The sequence below is a fragment of the Bos javanicus genome, chromosome 10 (assembly GCF_032452875.1).
Source record: "Bos javanicus breed banteng chromosome 10, ARS-OSU_banteng_1.0, whole genome shotgun sequence".
NCBI lineage: Eukaryota > Metazoa > Chordata > Mammalia > Artiodactyla > Bovidae > Bos > Bos javanicus.
In genome coordinates, this window is record NC_083877.1 from 67,574,015 (window position 1) to 67,594,658 (window position 20,644).

General features: G+C 36.3%; 1 protein-coding gene across 17 annotated transcripts in view; it reads left to right on the forward strand.

Annotated features, from left to right (window-relative positions):
- The window catches only part of KTN1 (kinectin 1), a 112,785-nt gene that overhangs the window by 49,561 nt on the left and 42,580 nt on the right, over nt 1-20,644 (forward strand). For all 17 annotated transcript variants that reach the window (XM_061428970.1, XM_061428968.1, XM_061428973.1 and 14 more), the window contains 11 exons: nt 4,041-4,147; nt 4,963-5,095; nt 6,939-7,026; nt 9,604-9,770; nt 10,399-10,467; nt 11,729-11,766; nt 12,583-12,673; nt 13,047-13,115; nt 13,954-13,991; nt 14,138-14,219; nt 15,012-15,080. In XM_061428970.1, the coding sequence (XP_061284954.1) occupies nt 4,041-4,147; nt 4,963-5,095; nt 6,939-7,026; nt 9,604-9,770; nt 10,399-10,467; nt 11,729-11,766; nt 12,583-12,673; nt 13,047-13,115; nt 13,954-13,991; nt 14,138-14,219; nt 15,012-15,080 (951 nt within the window). The remainder of the gene's footprint in view (nt 1-4,040; nt 4,148-4,962; nt 5,096-6,938; nt 7,027-9,603; nt 9,771-10,398; nt 10,468-11,728; nt 11,767-12,582; nt 12,674-13,046; nt 13,116-13,953; nt 13,992-14,137; nt 14,220-15,011; nt 15,081-20,644) is intronic.

A 20,644-nucleotide genomic window follows, 5' to 3' on the forward strand; every position in this document is an offset into this window, starting at 1 on the left:
ATTTGAGCAAACCCCAGGACATAGTGAAGGACAGGGGAGCCTGGTGTGCTGCAGTCCACAGGTTCGCTAAGAGCTGGACAGGACTTAGCAACTGAACAACATACCTGAAGACTGGTGGGCCAGTGAAGGAGTTTAAGCAACCCAGCAATGTGTTTATAGTATTTTAAATTATTACTCAGACATAGTATGAGAGTGATAGCAATGTGAAGAGTGGAACAAGGGATAGTGGGAGGACTTTTGCCAGAATCCAAGTAAGAGAACAAAAACCTTAAGTCAAGACATTGATAATGAGGCCATTTATTTGATAAAAAAAAAAGGTAGTAGATAGGGCTTGGTGATGCAGTGGAGAAGAGAGGGAAAATGATAATGGTTTTAGCTTAAGTGACCTTCAGTTTTGTGTTCTTATTTTTGCCTGTTTTCTTTCAACATTTTAAAGGGTTCAGTGCTTACTGTCTATTTTTACAGTGTTAATCCATTTTCATGATTTCCTTTAGGTCTGGACCAGTGATTTTTCGTTGTTTTCTTTCTTTTTGTTTCCTCACCCTCCCTTCCATTGAAATATCATTTTTATTATTGATAAAAAGACTATTGAAGAATATGGTTTGGCTTGCTTGTCAAGTGGGCTTATAATACTCCACTTAAGTGAACCTTGTGGATCAATGATTTCTTTTGAAATTGTTTCTATTGCCAGATGATGCTTCAGTTTGAAAGTGCTTGTTGTCACCTCAAAATTAACATGTGTGTAAAATTTAACTGTTGATTTTGGTCAAGTTGTTTTTATTTTCTAATGTTGTGAAGCAGTATTATTATTCTGCTTGAATCCTTTGAATTCTCTCTCCTTTGCCCAATCTACAGTTTGTTTTAAAATCTTCAGTTCAGTTCAGTTCAGTCTCTCAGTCGTGTCTGAATCTTTACAACCCCACGAATCGCAGCACGCCAGGCCTCCCTGTCTATCACCAACTCCCAGAGTTCACTCAGACTCACGTCCATCGAGTCAGTGATGCCGTCTAGCCATCTCATCCTCTGTCGTCCCCTTCTCCTCCTGCCCCCAATCCCTCCCAGCATCAGAGTCTTTTCCAATGAGTCAACCCTTCGCGTGAGGTGGCCAGAGTACTGGAGCTTCAGCTTTAGCATCATTCCCTCCAAAGAAATCCCAGGGCTGATCTCCTTCAGAATAGACTGGTTGGATCTCTTCGCAGTCCAAGGACTCTCAAGAGTCTTCTCCAACACCACAGTTCAAAAGCATCAATTATTTGGCGCTCAGCTTTCTTCACAGTCCAACTCTCACATCCATACATGACCACAGGAAAAACCATAGCCTTGACTAGACGGACCTTTGTTGGCAAAGTAATGTCTCTGCTTTTGGATATGCTATCTATATTGGTCATAACTTTCCTTCCAAGGAGTAAGTGTCTTTTAATTTCATGGCTGCAGTCACCATCTGCAGTGATTTTGGAGCCCAAAAAAATAAAGTCTGACACTGTTTCCACTGTTTCCCCATCTGTTTCCCATGAAGTGATGGGACCAGATGCCATGATTTTCGGTTTCTGAATGTTGAGCTTTAAGCTAACCTTTTCACTCTCCTCTTTCACTTTCATCAAGAGGCTTTTGAGTTCCTCTTCACTTTCTGCCATAAGGGTGGTGTCATCTGCATATCTGAGGTTATTGATATTTCTCCCGGCAATCTTGATTCCAGTTTGTGCTTCTTCCAGCCCAGCATTTCTCATGATGTACTCTGCATATAAGTTGAATAAGCAGGGTGACAATATACAGCCTTGACGTACTCTTTTTCCTATTTGGAACCAGTCTGTTGTTCCATGTCCAGTTCTAGCTGTTGCTTCCTGACCTCCATATAGGTTTCTCTAGAGGCAGGTCAGGTGGTCTGGTATTCCCATCTCTTTCAGAATTTTCCACAGTTTATTGTGATCCTCATAGTCAAAGGCTGTGGCATAGTCAATAAAGCAGAAATAGATGTTTTTCTGGAACTCTCTTGCTTTTTCCATGATCCAGCAGATGTTGGCAATTTGATCTCTGTTTCCTCTGCCTTTTCAAAAACAGCTCGAACATCTGGAAGTTCACGGTTCACGTATTGCTAAAGCCTGGCTTGGAGAATTTTGAGCATTCCTTTACTAGCGTGTGAGATGAGTGCAATTGTGTGGTAGTTTGAGCATTCTTTGGCAATGCCTTTCTTTGGGATTGGAATAAAAACTGTCCTTTTCCAGTCCTGTGGCCACTGCTGAGTTTTCCAAATTTGCTGGCATAGTGAGTGCAGCACTTTCACAGCATCATCTTTCAGGATTTGAAGTAGCTCAACTCGAATTCCATCACCTCCACTAGCTTTGTTCGTAGTGATGCTTTCTAAGGCCCACTTGACTTCACATTCCAGGATGTCTGGCTCTAGGTGTGTGATCACACCATCGTGATTATCTGGGTCGTGAAGATCTTTTTTGTATAGTTCTTCTGTGTATTCTTGCCACCTCTTCTTAGTATCTTCTGCTTCTGTTAGGTCCATACCATTTCTATCCTTTATCAAGCCCATCTTTGCATGAAATGTTTCCTTGGTATCTCTAATTTTCTTGAAGAGATCTCTAGTCTTTCCTGTTCTGTTGTTTTTCTCTATTTCTTTGCATTGATCGCTTTATTTCTAGTTTTTCTTGCATTCAGTTTTTAGATACGACCTTAGTTTATTATTTCTTACTAGCATTATTACAACATTCTTTTTTATTTTTAGAGAAGGTAATTTATTTTTTACTTTTTAAGTTGATTGATTACTTTACAGTATTGGTTTGATTTCTGTCATACATCAACATGAATTGACCATAGATGTACATATGTCCCCTCCCTCTTGAGTCTTCCTCCCACCTCCCATCCATTCCCTCCCCTCTAGGCTGTTACAGAGCCCCAGTTATAGCATTCTTAAGAGGTCTCTTTTCCAGTCTAATATATAATTAGCACAAGATTTTTATTTGTAAAATACTGCTTTGGTCACGTTAGTAGTTTGCTGAAAAATGAACAGTTCTTTACTGTTATCAGAATTCCAGTAGTATTTTCTGTGGAAATGCTACTAATAATGAAAAGTGAATGAATCTCTTTTCAGGTTCTTAACCCATCCACTACTTTGATGCTCTAATTTGGCTCAATCCTCCATCTTCCCAGCCCCCAGCCTTTTGAAATATTCTTTTCCATTAACCAGATTATTAAAGAACTGATTTTTCCTGACCTCATGTAATCTTTCCCCCTCTTAATTGTGACTTACATTCATTTGAAAAGTAGTTGGATAGTTGTGGCAATATCTTTTATTGAAGGTTAAGGGTTTTGAATTGATTATTTCTTTTTTTGAACTTGATTGCTTACAGAGGTCAAGATATGGTTTATATATGATAAGTTTTCTGAGAATTAGCAACATATACTTTTTTTTTCCTCTTAATTGAATAGGTTTACTAAAAATTATTAAGAGTTTTTCACATACTAAAGTGAGGATGTGAGAATATAAGTTTCAGTGTTTTTTGTCTTTTGATTCTATAATTCTGAAATAAAAAACTAGAAGCCAAATATTTTAGCAGGTAGACTTTTATATAGTGAATTTGCCATCTATTTGGATATGGCTCAATTTGTAACTTAATGTAAATGTTTCAAACATATGTTCAGTCTTTAAATTTTTGATTACTAAAACCTTTTATTAAAATATTGCTAACTTAATTGACATATTCTAGATCAGTACAGTTTCAGTTCTCTATGAGTCTTGTGTAGAAAAGATTTCTAAAAATATCTTTCAGTTCTAAAACAGCATCTTAGATATTTATTTTGCATATGATAGCAGCCAGCCTCTACTTGCTTTCTTGAATGCTGTGATAACTTATATTTACTTTGTATTTGACACTATCAAAATGTATCCTTTAAATTTGCTTATATTTATTTGAGAAGAATATCTAGACTTTATGCTATTGATGCTTTTTTACTTTTCATCATGATAAATTTTCTTTGAGGTTAGCTCTGGCAGTTATTGTTTTCTAAATCTTACGTGTGTAAAATAATTTTAGTTCCAACAAGTTCGTGAGCAGATGGAGGCAGAGATAGCTCACTTGAAGCAGGAAAATGGCATACTGAGAGATGCTGTCAGCAACACTACAAACCAACTAGAAAGCAAGTATGTTCCCAAATGCTTTACTTTTAATAAAATGACAGTATTTTCATTGAATGGTAGAGTGTTTTCTTCAGTCACCAAAATGTGTTTGATAGTAATTGGTTAGACTTTTGCTTTTTACACGTGTTTTTAAAATGAATAAATTTTCAAAACCTATCCTCCTGCTTTTGAAGAAGCTCTTCAGGTAAACCGCATGGTAAATACTAGTGCCACCAGTGCCATAACTTACAAATTTAAGAGGCTGAATTAGCAAGTTTTAGACCTATTTCCTGTAACAGCAGTTCTCAACCTTCATTATTCTGAAGAGTATCTGGCATGTTAGCTACAAATCATATTCTTGAGTCTTATCCTTGTAAGTGTATGATTTAGTGGCTCTGAGGTAGAGTCCTGGAATCTGCATGTTAAGACACATTCCTTGTGATAGTGATTTAGTTGGTCTGAGCCATACTTGAGCATGCAAGCATGCACAGTGCCATACTTTGAGAAACAGTCCTAGAGAAGACTAGCAGCATGCTTACATAGAATAACTATTCTGATTGGTTGATTCAGAGCACTGATTTGAGAGTGATTCCTGCTCATGGTGTGTGGTTACCCATTTTTCTTGATTATTTTATGGTAACTTAAGTGTTTATATTATTGTCATCAGAATGATTCAGAGATTATATTCAACCAAATTCTTTATTAGTATACACTTGGAGCATTTGTTGTCATTTACCTGTAAGTGGAATCACTAACTCAGCAAAACTCACATGTTTTCTTTAGTAATTTACATGTGTTTGTAATAATGGAAGGTTCCTAATCCAGTTAACTGTTTTCAGGCAGTCTGCTGAACTAAACAAACTGCGCCAGGATTATGCTAGGTTGGTAAGTGAGCTGACTGAGAAAACAGGAAAGCTACAGCAAGAGGAAGTCCAAAAGAAGAATGCTGAGCAAGCAGTTACTCAGTTGAAGGTGAAACATTACCTTTATTTATCATTTCATAAATAATGTGGCTTTTCAATCCAATGACCTGAAAGTGTATATAGCTTTTGAGAAATGTTGTTTGAGGCTTAATGGGCCTGTATAGAAACATTTACACTAATGAAAGAATTGAATACAGGCTTGAGTTTGAAGTTAAAGACTATTTGAAGATATAAAAATTGATATTAGCTGAGTGACAGGCATAAACAGAATTTTACCTTATGTGTGGAGGTGAGGGTCTGCATGTATAAGACAAAAATCAAATTTTTGATAGGTAGTTAAAATCACCTTCAGCATCACTTATCAATAACTTGGATCTCTAAGTAAGGTTAGTAGAGCCTATTTTTATTTCAGCATTGGAATAGATGATTTTCTGTTGTGTGAGCATGAGGCCAAGTAATACTCCAGTTGCTTTCACTTGAGCCACAATAGAAAAAAAAATCACACAGTTTCTTTAGACACCAGAGTGGCACTTGGTGCCATTAGATGCTTATACTGAGAAGACATGCATGGGGTTGCTTAGGCTGACTGAGAGAGAGGAGTGGACTTATTTTTCTTGCACATTTTAGCCTGTGCATATTGAGTAGAGTGATGAGTAGAATTGTCTGTTCCTCCTTGTACAGAGGAGAGGATTTGTTGAACAGTTCAGTTTCTGTAAGTTAAATGTATTGGATAGATTCCTACATAAGTCATCAATATAGATGGTATACTTTAATACCAATTCCAGAGTTCAGTTCAGTTCAGTCTCTCAGTCGTGTCCGACTCTTTGCGACCCCATGAATCACAGCATGCCAGGCCTCCCTGTCCATCACCAACTCCTGGAGTTCACTCAAACTCACGTCCATCGAGTCGGTGATGCCTTCCAGCCATCTCATCCTCTGTCATCCCCTTCTCCTCCTGCCCCCAATCCCTCCCAGCATCATCGTCTTTTCCAGTGAGTCAACTCTTCACATCCCAAGGATGGAGGAGCCTGGTAGGCTGCCATCTACGGGGTCACACACAGTCGGAGACGACTGAAGCGACTTAGCAGCAGCAGCAGCAGCAGCAAGTCTTTGCATGAGGTGGCTAAAGTATTGGAGTTTCGGCTTTAGCATCATTCCTTCCAAAGAACACCCAGGACTGATCTCCTTTAGAATGGACTGGTTGGATCTCCTTGCAGTCCAATGGACTCTCAGGAGTCTTCTCCAGGGCAGTAGAGGTTAAAAGGGCTCTGAGGATAATTGAATGTAGAAAGTAGCGTACTTTTTGTTTTCTTGAAGTTTTCATGGGTCCCTGTGGGAGAGTGATATTGTTGTCCTAACTTTTATTAAATATTTGTCTTGCTAATATATTTGCTGATGACATTCTTAAATATGATGTTTGTGCTCTATGGATATGGATAAGTAGATTAATGACATTAAATATTGTAGTCATAATTGAAGTGTTGTGCTATACCTCAAAATAAGAATTTTAGGAACCTACTAAAATTTAGCAATAAAGATATCATCCTGTCTTTTGAAAAGCCTGTCACCTGAAGGAAGATTTTTGGAAAGCTCATCATAGCTAAGTGGGTCAGATATATACATAGCAGCAGCTATATTGATCCACCAGCACAAATAAGGAGTTTCTGAAATCTCTAATCTGTAAATCCTGTATATTGGCAGGTAGAATGGCTGTGACTGATAGTATCTGTGCATATTATCAGGCTGAGCACATCTGCCTATGTTATTAAAATGTGGGAGACTAGTGACTAGTTGTTGGAAGAAGCAGTTTTATGGCACAACAGTAAAGATAGAAGATGCTTTTTTTCTGTAAATTGAAATCCTGTGTTTGTGCTGACTTATCCTTTCCCCAGGTTCAACTTCAAGAAGCTGAGAGGAGGTGGGAAGAAGTCCAGAGCTATATCAGGAAGAGGACAGCAGAGCATGAAGCAGCTCAGCAAGGTAAGGGGAAGAAATATTCATATAAAGTTACTATGTAATTCTGGGTAAAATTTCTGCCCTTCTCCATATGTGAAGAAAGTATAAATTGGCATTTTGGTTATAGCTCAATAAAAATAGCTTTTACACTTTGAATACTTTTATTTCTTTAACATTTCTTAGGGTTTTAAAAATAAGTCTCTACTGGTTTTGTCTGAGGTATTAAGTTGCAGATAAAATTATAGTCCATAAACAGGGTAGTAGGAATCTATGTGTGTTCCATTTCTGTGGTTATTCTCTCTCATTCCATGATCAGTTCTTTATTTAATTTTTTTTTTCTAAGAAGGACTCATTCCTGTATTGTGAAGAGAAAAATGGTGAGAGCATTACCATTCCAAGTAGCTGACTGAAAACTATCTACGTAATGCTGGCTTTCACTATTCTTAATTTGATGAATTCATTTAGGAGATAATGGAGCTTGTAATAGTGTGTTTTATCTGTGTCCCCCTTCTTCCCATGAAAGTGGTGGTGAGCCTATAGTAAAATACAGTTCCAAACACAAGAGTAGATCATACAGAGTTTTGGCCCTGTGTTAGACCTTTGGTTTCCTCTGATATTTTTTACCCCTAGGCATTTCCCTTTGGTTCAGTATTTAGATATGTCTAAGATATTTGAAGGCTTTTAAAAAATATATATGAAGTTTGTTGTTATGTTAAGCTATATTAGCTTATTTTAAATTAGTATGTTATATTTCATCAACAAAGCATTAGATTTTAACAATAGTATGACTGTGTAACTCAATGTTGAGTCAAGATAAATAAAAGTACAGTTCTTGAGCAACGTTTTTAATTTCCTGAAGTTAATTATTGCTATATATATATATATATATATATATATATATATATATATGATGATTTGTTTATTTTGCTGCCTGGGGTCTTGGTTGTGCAGCGGGACCTTCCTTGCATCATGTGGGCTCTTTCTGTTGCGATACACACGCTAGTTGTGGTGTGCAGGCTTCGGTAGTTGTGCTGCTCTGTGGTATGCTGTGTGGGATCTTAGTTCCCCACCAGGGATTGACCTTGCATCCCCTGCATTGCAAGGTGGATTCTTAACCCCTGGACCACTAGGGAAGTTCCTTCTTTATATTTTTAACTTGCTTTATATTTTTAATTTGCTTGATCTTTGTTTTATTGTTTCAAATTTTACCTAAGGTTAAACTCCTTAACCTCTCTGTTTCCCCCAGCCTCTCAGCATGTTAGATACTGGTGAAGCTCTCAGTTTTTCCTGAGGCTATGCCTTTGGAGTCCTCATTCTTTCTGCTCCAGTACTTGTTGCTTTCTAGGTTGACGCTGAGCTGTCTTCTGAGACTTCCTTTAGTCTGTTTACTCTGTTTTCTGGATCCTATGTCATTGCCATCTTTTAGCTTTCCTCCCTCATTTAATAGTATATCTTTTAGTTGCTCTATAAGAATATACCTCAAGGTACATTTCTTGAGGCTTTGAGTATCTGAAAATGTTTTTAGTCTTTCTACTTTAATGCTTAATGGGTAGTTTGGATGTGGAGTTCTAGGTTGGAAATAGTTTTCCCCAGAGAATTTTGAAGGTATTAATTTGGTGTTTTAACTTTTCCTAATATGGTAAAAAATATGCTCTCCTGATTCTAATCCTGGATGTTACCATTACATGTTTAATTTTCAAGAGTTTTTTCTTGAGTTGTGTTCCATTCTATTATTAGTGTCTTGTTAAAGAAGTGACATTATCTTAACTTTTCTTAAAACCATGTAACACACTCATATATACATTGTTTTTCTCTCTGTTTGCCTCTCTGTCCTTGGTGGTAGTGTGGTATGTTTTTATTTGTTTGTTTTTTCCTCCTCTGTTTTAGAATTATTTGTCTTATAGAATAGGGGAGGCAACTCTCATGAGTTTCTGTTTTCTTGAGCTTTTACTTTACCCTTCCTCATCTTTGCCAAGTCAGTGATCATCTCTCCATTTGTTTTATCTTAGTTTCTTGTCATTTGGAGTTCTATTTATTTTCTAATTGCATCAAAGACTGTTTTTGTTTCTCATTTTCTTGTTTTGGGATTATTGCTAAGAATAGAAGTAGGCAGAAAAGTGTTAATTATTTCATCTTACACCAGGACATTTGTCAGCTTTTAGCATCTTTGTCTGTTCTCCAGGTATGAGAGTACGAGGAATTGACAAGAAATTCACTGAATAACTTACTAAAACATCTTTGGGGAAATTAAGAATGTTTTCAAGAAATGATATACAGTTTTAAACATTCATGTACTGTTCAGATAACACATTTATTAATTATGTATTTTGTGTCAAGCCTTGGGCACAGCTCTGGATATAGAGAAAAGGCAATCTCTGATCTCAAAAAGCTCACTCTTTGGGAGAAGAGGTGAATTAGTACAGTGTGGCAGGTGCTGTGAAAAAAGGTAAGCATAGGCTGCTCAGGGGAGCCACATATAGGTGGGAAGGCACAGGAGAGATTCAAAAGGGGAATATTCCAGGGGAGGTAAGCCTGCTCTCAAGATGAGTAGCAGTAACCAGGCAAAGGAAGAAACCTTTGTAAAATGCAGTGTTTTGTTAGATCTACAGAGTAAATTTGTGGCCAAAGAAAATGAAGTACAGAGTCTGCATAGTAAGCTTACAGATACCTTGGTATCAAAACAACAGTTGGAGCAAAGACTAATGCAGTTAATGGAATCAGAGCAAAAAAGGGTGAACAAAGAAGAGTCTCTACAAATGCAAGTTCAGGTATCTAATTTTCCCTCTTTAAAAAATAATAAAGATGGGCAGTGGTTGGATGTGTCTTGTGTAGGAGAGAGAGGATAGCCTCTTTATCCTAATTTTGGAGTGGGGATGAAAAATTTAAATTTAATCTTCGAGCAGTTGTCACAATATGGTCTGAATATGTGCTCAAAGATACCTTTACCCACAGTCTAATGCTTTTTGTATTAGATTAGGAACAGTACAATGTATTCTTAATTTCTGCTTTATAAATTAGCTCTGAGAATAGAATGCCTCATCATTGTTATTTAAAATGGTGCCTTTTGGAATCTTAAGTGAAGTTGCTCGGTCCTGTCCCACTCTTTGCTACCCCATGGATTGTAGCCTACCAGGCTCCTCCCTCCATGGGATTCTCCAGGCAAGAGGATTGGAGTGGGTTGCCATTTCCTTCTCCAGGGGATCTTCCCCACCCAGAGATCGAACCCAGGTCTACCACATTCCAGGCAGACGCTTTAACCTCTGAGCCACCAGGGAAGCCCTTTGGAATCTTGAGTACCTTTAAAAGATAAACAGATGTATCTGTAACTCATTTTGTTCATATACATTGGCATTTTTAATAGCACACTTCTTCCCTCTCCTTTTTGGTTTTTGAAAGGATATTTTGGAGCAGAATGAGGCGTTGAAAGCTCAAATTCAACAGTTCCATTCCCAGATAGCAGCCCAGGTAATGGTGCTTTCTTATTGCTTGTCATTACTAGTAACTTCCTAGCTGTGTAAATAATTTGAGTGCCTGTGCAGTGCCATGCACTGGATTAGTAGTTGGGTGACTAGTCAGTGAATCACCTGGCTGATCCTGAGTGGTAAGTGCTCTGATAATTATGTTTAGTGCTGTGAGAGAACAGTATGAAAGAAATCCAAATCTGACTAATGGGAAGGTGGGTTAGAGAATTTTTAACCTTAGGAGAGAAAAAAATGTCCACCATCCTGTCACAAAAAAGGAGGAATTGGCCAAACGGTGTCAAGAATAACCGTTTATATATTAAATGTATTCATTAAATATTCACTAAACCTATTGTTCTTTGGCATCATTGTTGTGTAACGTGATAGGTAGGTAGATAGATACAGATACATAGGCTTTAGAATATAAATAGTATAACATTAAGAAGAGAAGAAACTTTTAAATACTTAACTGGTTAGCTTGTTTCCGTAATATACATACTGTGAATTTCAGTATTTCAACTTAAAATTCTAAAAATTGTTTGTAGGAAAAATAATAAGAACAGAAGTCACTTTTCTGTGTGAAAAGTAGTTCTAACATCAAAAGCTTATTTTTAAGGTTCAGGCAAGTTGAAAATCCCAAAACTGTAAACAGGTTTTTTTTCCTAATTGTTTTCTTTGTAGGAACTATTGTGTAAAATTAATTGAGAAAGAATTACATAGGTGTTTGTGTGTTTATGAATGTTTGTGTGTATGTAAATTATTAACTCAAATTGGATTGAGATCTTAAGTTATAGCTGAGAGGTAGTTCTAGAAGATTTATCAGAAATTAAATACTTAGTACCTTTGAAAAGTAGAGATGAACATGGGCTTTATTAAATGACTTGTTAAACTTAATCATAAATGATATCATTTCATTACTAGGAATTTTTATTAAGGAGAAGCTCATAAATGAAAAATAGCCTTTGCTGCCTTTTTTTTTTTCCCTGTGTACGTGTTGCTTGTCAGTTAAATAGTTTTCAGGCCTGCCAACTTATTTCATTAGAAATGTCTTATGATGCTAATTCCCTAATACTGGAAGCTGTTGATCAAATTTACTTTCAGAATAATAGCTGTTATTCAGTGAACATTCATCATGAGCCAGCTACTTCCTTAATTTTATATACATTTATTTCTTTTAATTTTTAAAGCCCTATTGTGATGATTATTGTACAACTTTTGAACTTTCTCTTAAAGGCTTTTGTGTTGACACTGTTTTTCTTTCTTAGACCTCCGCTTCAGCTCTAGCAGAGGAATTACATAAAGTGTAAGCCTGCCTTCTATATTTCTCTTAAAATTGCTTAGTCATCACTAACTTATATCTGTTAGATTCTACACTTACGATTGATTTTATGTTCTAACTTGTTCAGAAATTACTCTCAACTAGATTTGGAACAACTTTAGCTCTTCTACCCCTATGCATTGTGTATTCTGTGTTTTTATGTCTTTGTCATAAAAAGAGTTGGAAGAACTCTTTCCTGCAGGCATTAGCAGTTATGTGGACGAGATCACTGTGATCTGAGATTAGTGGAAGTTAGTTTTTGTATCTAATAAGTAGTTACACCTACTCTCTATCTAACTATGGAGTGGTTGGATGGCATCATTGACTCAGTGGACCTAAGTTTGAGCAAACTCCAAGAGATAGTGAAGGACAGGGAAGCCTGGCCTGCTGCAGTCCACGGGGTCGCAAAGAGTTGGACATGACTGAGCCATTGAACAACAACAATCTAACTATATGGTGATATGCCAAAAATAAAATTCTTTTTTTGTTATGTATTGTATAATTTGTATAGACATGGATCACGTAAGTTCAGAAGACCTGAAAAATGCTTTTGACATTACCAGGCTTGTGAGGTTAAATTATTAACTTCTTTGACCTCAAGTTTTAAAATAGGGGTATGTATTTTATGAAGTTGTAGTAATGCATGTGACAGTTAACTACTAACTGAAAGGGTCTATAGAGATTGAAGATACAGTTATATGAAATTTACTCAAGTAAGGTTGATCATACTTGAGGCTTCTAATCCTTTGTGACTTAACTTCTAAATGTTTATTGACTGTACAAATCTATTTCCTTTTAAAGGATTGCAGAAAAGGATAAGCAGATAAAACAGACTGAAGATTCTTTAGCAAATGAGCATGATCATTTAGCAAGTAAAGAGGAGGAACTTAAGGTACAGTACTTCTTAAAAATGGCTGCAATACTTCATAGGCATTGAATTATCCTGATCTTGTCATCAGTACAAATGTCTGTGAAGCCTGGAAAATACTCTAGAATTCATTTGGAAATTGTCTCTTTTCGAAACTACAAAATCCTCTTTAGCCCTCTAAGAGGAGAAGTTCAAAGGCCTTTTCTCACGTGATATTATTCACGATAATTTGGGAAATATGTTAAATAACAGGACTTGATAGTTTTCTTTCTGATAGGAAGTGGTAATTTGAGGTTTATGCTTTGAGACCTTTGCTTAGGTAGAAAAGAGACATTACACAACTTCAAATCTAATTTTATATTAAATAATTCTAATATTATTTTTCCTTTTGTTCTAGGACATACAGAATATGAATTTCTTATTAAAAGCTGAAGTGCAAAAATTACAGGCCCTGGCAAATGAACAGGTAGATCTTTATTGCTTTTAAGCATTTACCTTAGAATTACAGTTTGTTTATACTTATTTTCATTGGTATCACAAGCCCTAGTTTTATCCATGTAGATAATAAGTATAATGGTTACCTGTGTTTGGCTGCGTGATGTGTTGTTAAAAGCCTCTTCTGTTTGACCATGACCCTCACAACTCACCTGAATGTTTCTGTTTTCATGTTGAAATTAATATTTGGTCCAAAGAAATTGATCACTTTTGAGTTATTGGTGAGTGAAGTGAAAGTCACTCAGTCATGTCCAATTCTTTGCGAGCCCATGGCCTATACAGTCCATGGAATTCTCCAGGCCAGAATACTGGAGTGGATATCTTTTCCCTTCTCCAGGGGATTTTCCCAACCCAGGGATCGAAGTCAGGTCTCCTGCATTGCAGGTGGATTCTTTACCAGCTAAGCCACAGAAGGGAAGCCCAGGAATACTGGAGTAGGTATCTTTTCCCTTCTCCAGTGGATCTTCCCAACCCAGGAATTGAACCAGGTTCTCCTGCATTGCAGGCATATTCTTTACCCACTGAGCTGTCAGGGAATTATTGGAGGACTTGATTATAGCACTCATGTGCTGATTTGTTTTCACCTTCTACCATTTAATCAGAAAAGGATGTAGCTTTTACTAGGATAAAAGTTGATCAGTGAGAAAAAATACTAGACAGCAAAAATTATTACAGTAATGTATGCTATTCATTTTACTATTAATATTTACTGTATATAAAATATAACTTTAATAAGTAAAATTAAGTAAAAGAATAGGTTTGAGTGCTTCCTGAGAAATAATAGAATTCTCATCTCATTCCCAATATAGGCTGCTGCTGCACATGAACTGGAGAAGATGCAGAAAAGGTGATTAAAGTATTGCTGTACTTTAGGCCATTCATACACTTATGTTGAAGTGGAATTGAAGAAAATATTACTGCTAATAACCAATAGTTGTGTACATAATTTATATAAGCTTTCTGAATGTATGAAGTATTTTTTTTTTCTTACAGTATTCATGTTAAGGATGATAAAATACGATTGCTTGAAGAGCAGCTACAGTGTGAAATTTCAAACAAAATGGAAGAATTTAAGGTGTGTAATTAAACTTGTCAACTCAGCTTTCTTTGAACAACCTTGTATAATTTTTAGTTGAAGTGAATGTAGAAATAACTACTTTTTATATATAATCACTCTGAAAAAGTATTTCTATAGTTTACATGGGGACTTAATCTATTATTTTGACTTATTTGTTTTTATAATAGACTTGATATTTGTTTTGCCCCAACCTTTTCTCTACATTTTTAGTTGATAGTTTGACATGTTTTTATTTGCCTCTGTTGCTGATGTAGTATTAGTTTCTGTTCATGGCCAGATATCTTGAGTATTATTGTAAAGTATTCTGATTGCATGGGTACATCTCTGCATGCAGTAAGATTTGCTTTTTTTTTTTTTTTTAGTTTGTGTTGTTTTTTTTTTTTTTTTTTTTGCTTAATAGTAATCCTGTAAGTACTCTCTTATGAAAGCAGGGTTTCCCAGAATTCATTGGGACAAATTGTTAAACTTTTTGAAGTACACATGAAAGGGTTCTAAGCCCAGTGTTAAAACATTTGGGATAAACCACATGACTGAATTAGACTACTTTTTAGATATCATCATACATGTACTTTATACCATTACTGTATTCCTATACCCTGGAAATAGATTCATTGAAACTGAAAAATGAAGCCACCATGAGATTTGCATTCTTAGGTCAGTATATAATTCATCTCTCACTTTATAAGTGCTTATAGTAATTATACGGCTTTGATTTTTTAAAAACTTACTCAAATGGTTGCTTTGTTAATTTTTCCTAATAAAGCAGTAAATTGAGATTCTTTCTTTTAGATTCTAAGTGACCAAAACAAAGCATTACAATTAGAAGTTCAGAAGCTACAGACTCTTGTTTCTGAACAGGTACGGCTTTTCATGAATTACAAGTTAGAAATATCCAATGTATAACAAGGTACGGTTCTTCTTAAATAGTAATCAACTAATTCATTTTTAGGAATTTCGTTTAAATGTAGATATGTCTTTTAATTGCATTTCTAGTCATCTTGTGCTAGTCAAGTATCTAAATTGAGGAAAATTAACATTTTTTTCCTTAGAAGAAGCTAATATGAACCTGTTTATAAACACCACCCCCACACCAAAAGAAAAAGTTTAATAGGATGCATAAAAATAATTTCCTTAAATCAGTTTGATACATTTAGCTCTCAGGATAATAATCCTTGGTCTTTGGGAGCTTCAGTTTTTGCCTCTCAAACAGTGTGGATTCTTAAAAAGAGACTGTTTGAAACCTACTTTGTTGTTGTTTAGTTGCAAAGTCGAGACGGATTCTTTTTGTGACCCCCTGGACTGTGTGTAGCCTGTCAGGCTCCTCTGTTCATGGGTTTCCCGGGCAAGAATACTGGAGTGGGCTGCCATTTCCTTCTGCAGGGCATCTTCCTGGCTCAGGATCAAATTCGAGTCTCCTGCATTGGCAGGAGGATTCTTGACTGCTGAGCCACATGGGAAGACCTTGAAACCAGTACCAGCACTTAAAAGCATTGATGATCAAATTGTTTAATTTTTCTAAGGCCTCTCATTCCAAGTCTTTTACACTGAGATTTTATTTACATTCTAAGCTTGTTAGAATTAAATGGGGGAGTTTATATATAGTTGAGTAGCCTAGTGCTTTGTGTATAGCAGACATCTTAAGCCTTAATTCCTTTCCTTTAGAATATTTATTTTTCCCATCTCATCTCCACCTGCTTCTGCCGTGATACTTCTTTTTGTATTTATAGCAAGCCATCAAAACTATAGCAGCCTGAATAAGCATGGCTCCATAAACTCGCGCCCCAGGTGATGTCTGTTCTATGGCTGTTCTTAAGAGTTGCATTCATACTCTTCTAAATATAATTCTTCAAATTCTGGTTTTTAAAAGTATTCTAGAAACACGTCATATTATATGACACATTAAAATAGAAGCCTTGCATGTTTCTCTATTACTGTTAAATTTGGACACATTTTATTAGAAGCTGAAATGTAATAATAGCACTTCCTTTAGCAGATGCCTGCTTTCTTTTTAAAATTCACATTTGTATAAGTACAAAAGTAGTATAACATTTTAACACCAAAGTTTGTAAAAAAGACAAAAATTATGCATAATGCTACCACCCTAATATAGTCTGGTATAATAACAATTAAAAAAAAAAATTCACATCTATGCAGGTGTTGAATTGGTGTAAGTGGCTGTGCCAAATGCTGTGGAAGTATCTTAGAAGTATTTTGTTAACATCCACTTGCTTGTCGGGAATTAATCCATTATTTCTTATTTTCCTTCCCTACTAAATATGATGTTAAGTGCTTTGCATATGCTTTATTACGTTACGCTGTATCCTTTCCAACTAAAGGTAATGGAAGAGAAAATGTTGAATGAATAATGTTTAGTGCAGGGATGTAACTTCATGCCAATGTAATGCTCAATTGGTATTTCATTTTTATTCTTAAATCTTACTCCTATTTCCTTTTGTTGTGGTATGGCTTTTAACAAATGTAGTATTTCATCAGTTTAAGATTTTTTCCTCCTTCTCAGTTTATCACCCGAAGAGTGGATGTATCTTAGTCTCTGGTTACAGTTTAATTGAAGGCATCTTTGATTTTTAGTGTTATGTAGTGTTATTCTCCCAGTTGTGAAATATAGCATTGGTGACTTGGATTAGATAAAATATGATAGATATTTTTTGGTTGTCTTAATTCTTATTCAGAAAAGCAGAATGTAATTCTTTTTTTGAATTGGTTGTCAGAGATTCTGAAACATCTATTTTAATATGTAAAGTTTTAAACTTTCTAAAATTAATTTTATGGGAGGTAAAATAAATACTTAGAAACTCTTCAGTCTGCCCTGCTGCTGCTAAGTTCCTTCAATCATGTCCAACTCTGTGCGACTCCATAGACGGCAGCCCACCAGGCTCCCCTGTCCCTGGGATTCTCCAGGCAAGAACACTGGTGCGGGTTGCCATTTCCTTCTCCACTGCATGAAAGTGAAAAGTGAAAGTGAAGTTGCTCAGTCGTGTCTGACTCTTAGCGACCCCATGGACTGCAGCCTACCAGGCTCCTCCGACCATGAGATTTTCCAGGCAAGAGTACTGGAGTGGGGTGCCATTGCCTTCTCCGCTTCAATCTGCCCTAGAATTCCAGTATTAAAGGTGCTGGTGATTCTTACTTAGGTTTCAACAGAGTACCTGGATCTTTTCTTTTTAGTTTTATTCTGTGTTTAAAATGATACTCTTTATCAGTAGATAAGAGTAAAACCATTAGCCTTAATTTTTTTTCCCTTAAGATAACCTGATACCCTAAGAACTGCCATTCTAACATCTTACATAAAATTCCTTATCATATGTGTGGAGTTAATATTTTTTAAAATCCCAATTTCTTTTTTTTTGGGGGGGGTTTGAATTGTATTTTGTTAAAATACTTTTTATTGAAGTATAGCTGATTTAGACTTGTTTAAGTTTCTGGTATACATAAAAGTGATTCAGTTATACATATATATATTCTTTACATTTTTTCATTGTAGTTTATTACATGATATTGAATATAGTTCCCTGTGCTATACAATAGGATCTTGTTTATCTAATTTTCTTATTGGGTCAGGCTTCCATCTATAAAGCTTCTGTGTATTTTTAGATATTCTGTTAAGTAACACTGAGCATGAGATGGGTTTTTTTTTTTTTTTTTTTTTGAGTGAAGATGAGTTTTATGAAGAACAGTCCAAAGAAGAGAATTCCATAGCCACATTTTAAAATTTATCTAAAAGAACTGTTTGATAACAAGGGAAACTCATTTTTTAAGATTTGCTCTTTGACTAATTTTTAGAATTTTTTCTCTTGTTCTGAAAACTCTTTAAATTAAAAAAAAAGAATAGTCTAGAAAGCATATGTAATGCTCAAAATCCTCCAAGCTAGGCTTTAACAGTACATGAACCGAGAACTTCCAGATGTTTAAGCTGGATTTAGAAAAGGCAGAGGAACCAGAAATCAAATTGCTGGGATCTGTTGGATCATAGAAAAAACAAGAGAATTCCATAAGAACATCTAATTTTGCTTCATTGACTATGCCAAAGCCTTTGACTGTGTGGATCACAACAAACTGTGGAAAATTCTTCAAGAGATAAGAATACCAGACCACCTTACCTGCTTCCTGTGAAACCTGTATTCAGGTCAAGAAGCAACAGTTAGAACCAGATATGGAACAACGGACTGGTTCAAAATTGGGAAAGGAGTACATCAAGGATGTATATTGTCACCCTGCTTATTTAACATATTTGCAGAGTGTAAACCATGCGAAATGCCGGGCTGGATGAAGCACAAGCTGGAATCAAGATTGCTGAGAGAAATATCAATAACCTCAGATAATGCAGATGATACCACCTTATGGCAGAAAGCGAAGAAGAACTAAAAACCCTCTTGATGAAGGTGAAAGAGAAGATTGAAAAAGCTGGCTTAAAACTCAGCATTCAAAAAAGTAAGATCATGGCATCTGGTTCCATCACTTCATCGCAAATAGATGGGGAAACAATGGAAACAGTAAGAGATTTGATTTCTTGGGCTCTAAAATCACTGCAGATGGTGACTGCAGCCATGAAATTAAAAGATGCTTTCTCCTTGGAAGAAAAGCAATGACAAACATACACAGAGTATTAAAAAGCAGAGACATTACTTTGCTGACAAAGGTTCGTATAGTCAAAGCTACAGTTTTTCCAGGAGTCATGTATGAATGTGAGAGTTGGACCATAAAGAAAGCTGAGCACCGAAGAATTGATGCTTTTGAACTATAGTTTTGGAGAAGACTCCTGAGAGTCCCTTGGACTGCAAGGAGATCCAACCAGTCTATTCTGAAGATCAGCCCTGGGATTTCTTTGGAGGGAATGACGCTGAAGCTGAAACTCCAGTACTTTGGCCACCTCATGCGAAGGGTTGACTCATTGGAAAAGACCCTGATGCTGGGAAAGATTGAAGGCAGGAGGAGAGTGGGACGGCAGAGGATGAGATGGTTGGATGGCAACAGCGCTTGATGGACATGAATTTGAGCAAGCTCTGGGAGATGGTGAAGGACAGGGAAGCCTAGTGTGCTGCAGTCCATGGGGTTGCTAAGAGTTGGACACGACTGAGCAGCTGAATAATAAAAAAGCATATGACTGTGATGTTGTATTTTTGGTTGTTATTATGACTTCTGTCTTATCTTGGCAGACCAGAGAGCCAGCCGTTTGGTTTTTCCCTCTGGTCATTTTTATTGTCAGTGCTAGTAAAAGAAGAGATAAAAGATTAGCGTAATTTAATTTTTTTCATTTCCACACTTCTTTAACCCCTTCCTACCCAGCAGTCAGAATTCCAAGTGACAGTTGAGAGATGAGCAGTTTAGTTATAAAAAAATTTCAGTCCCTTTGCCCCATGGATTTTTATCCTGGAGGAAAAGGTTGAGCTTATTGAAGCAGAAACCAACAATGGTACCAAGTTGTTGTTTCTTTAGGTGTGGGAAGCAGAAAGATAACAAATACCAGGTAAGGTAACCTGCATATAAACTAAAGAAGAAAAGACTTATGGACTGTAGCCTACCAGGCTCCTCTGTCCATGGGATTTTCGAGGCAATAGTACTGGAGTGGATTGCCATTTCCTTCTCCAGGGGATCTTCCTGACCCAGGGATCGAACCCAGGTTTCCTGCATTGTAGACAGACGCTTTACCATCTGAGCCACCAGGGAAGTCCCCCAATCTTGTGAATAGAGCACACAAATAAATCAGTCACTAAAATCTCATTTATTCAGAATAAAACAAAACTTTTTTTGGGTGGGGAATATCCTGAGCTGTCTTTTTTTTTTTTGAGCATCATGAGCATCATGGAAAAGACCCTGATGCTGGGAAAGATTGAAGGCAGGTGGAGAATGGGATTACAGAGGATGAGATGGTTGGAACAAAGGAACAGGATGACTTTTTATTTTTATTCTAATACTTTTGTCAGATTCAGTGGAGCTTGGTGGGCTACAGTCCATGGTGTCACAAAGACTCAGACATGTGTGAGCAACTCACACACACACATACAACAAGATTATTAAGTAAAGATGGTAGAAGTAGAATATTTTTTTCTCTTTTGCCCTGCAGCCTTGTTGTATTTTATTGAAGAAAATTTCATTACTGTATAAGATGTAATTTAGAAGATTATCCAGGGAGGAGGAAATTGGGTTGGATTAGATTAATAATATATAAAGTTAAAATACTGGATTGATACTGAATTGGGTCAATTTAATACAATTGAATATTCATTGAGCAATTGACGAAGAGTACTTAAACTGTAACCTTGTTAAAGGATATCCAGTCCACTAAATTTTTACTGAGAGTATGCTAGGTACTGTGCTACAATGCTAAGGCTATAGAGATGAATAAGGCTTGATTCCTGCCTTTGAGAATATGGGTGGAGATAGATGTATACATAGAAAATTGT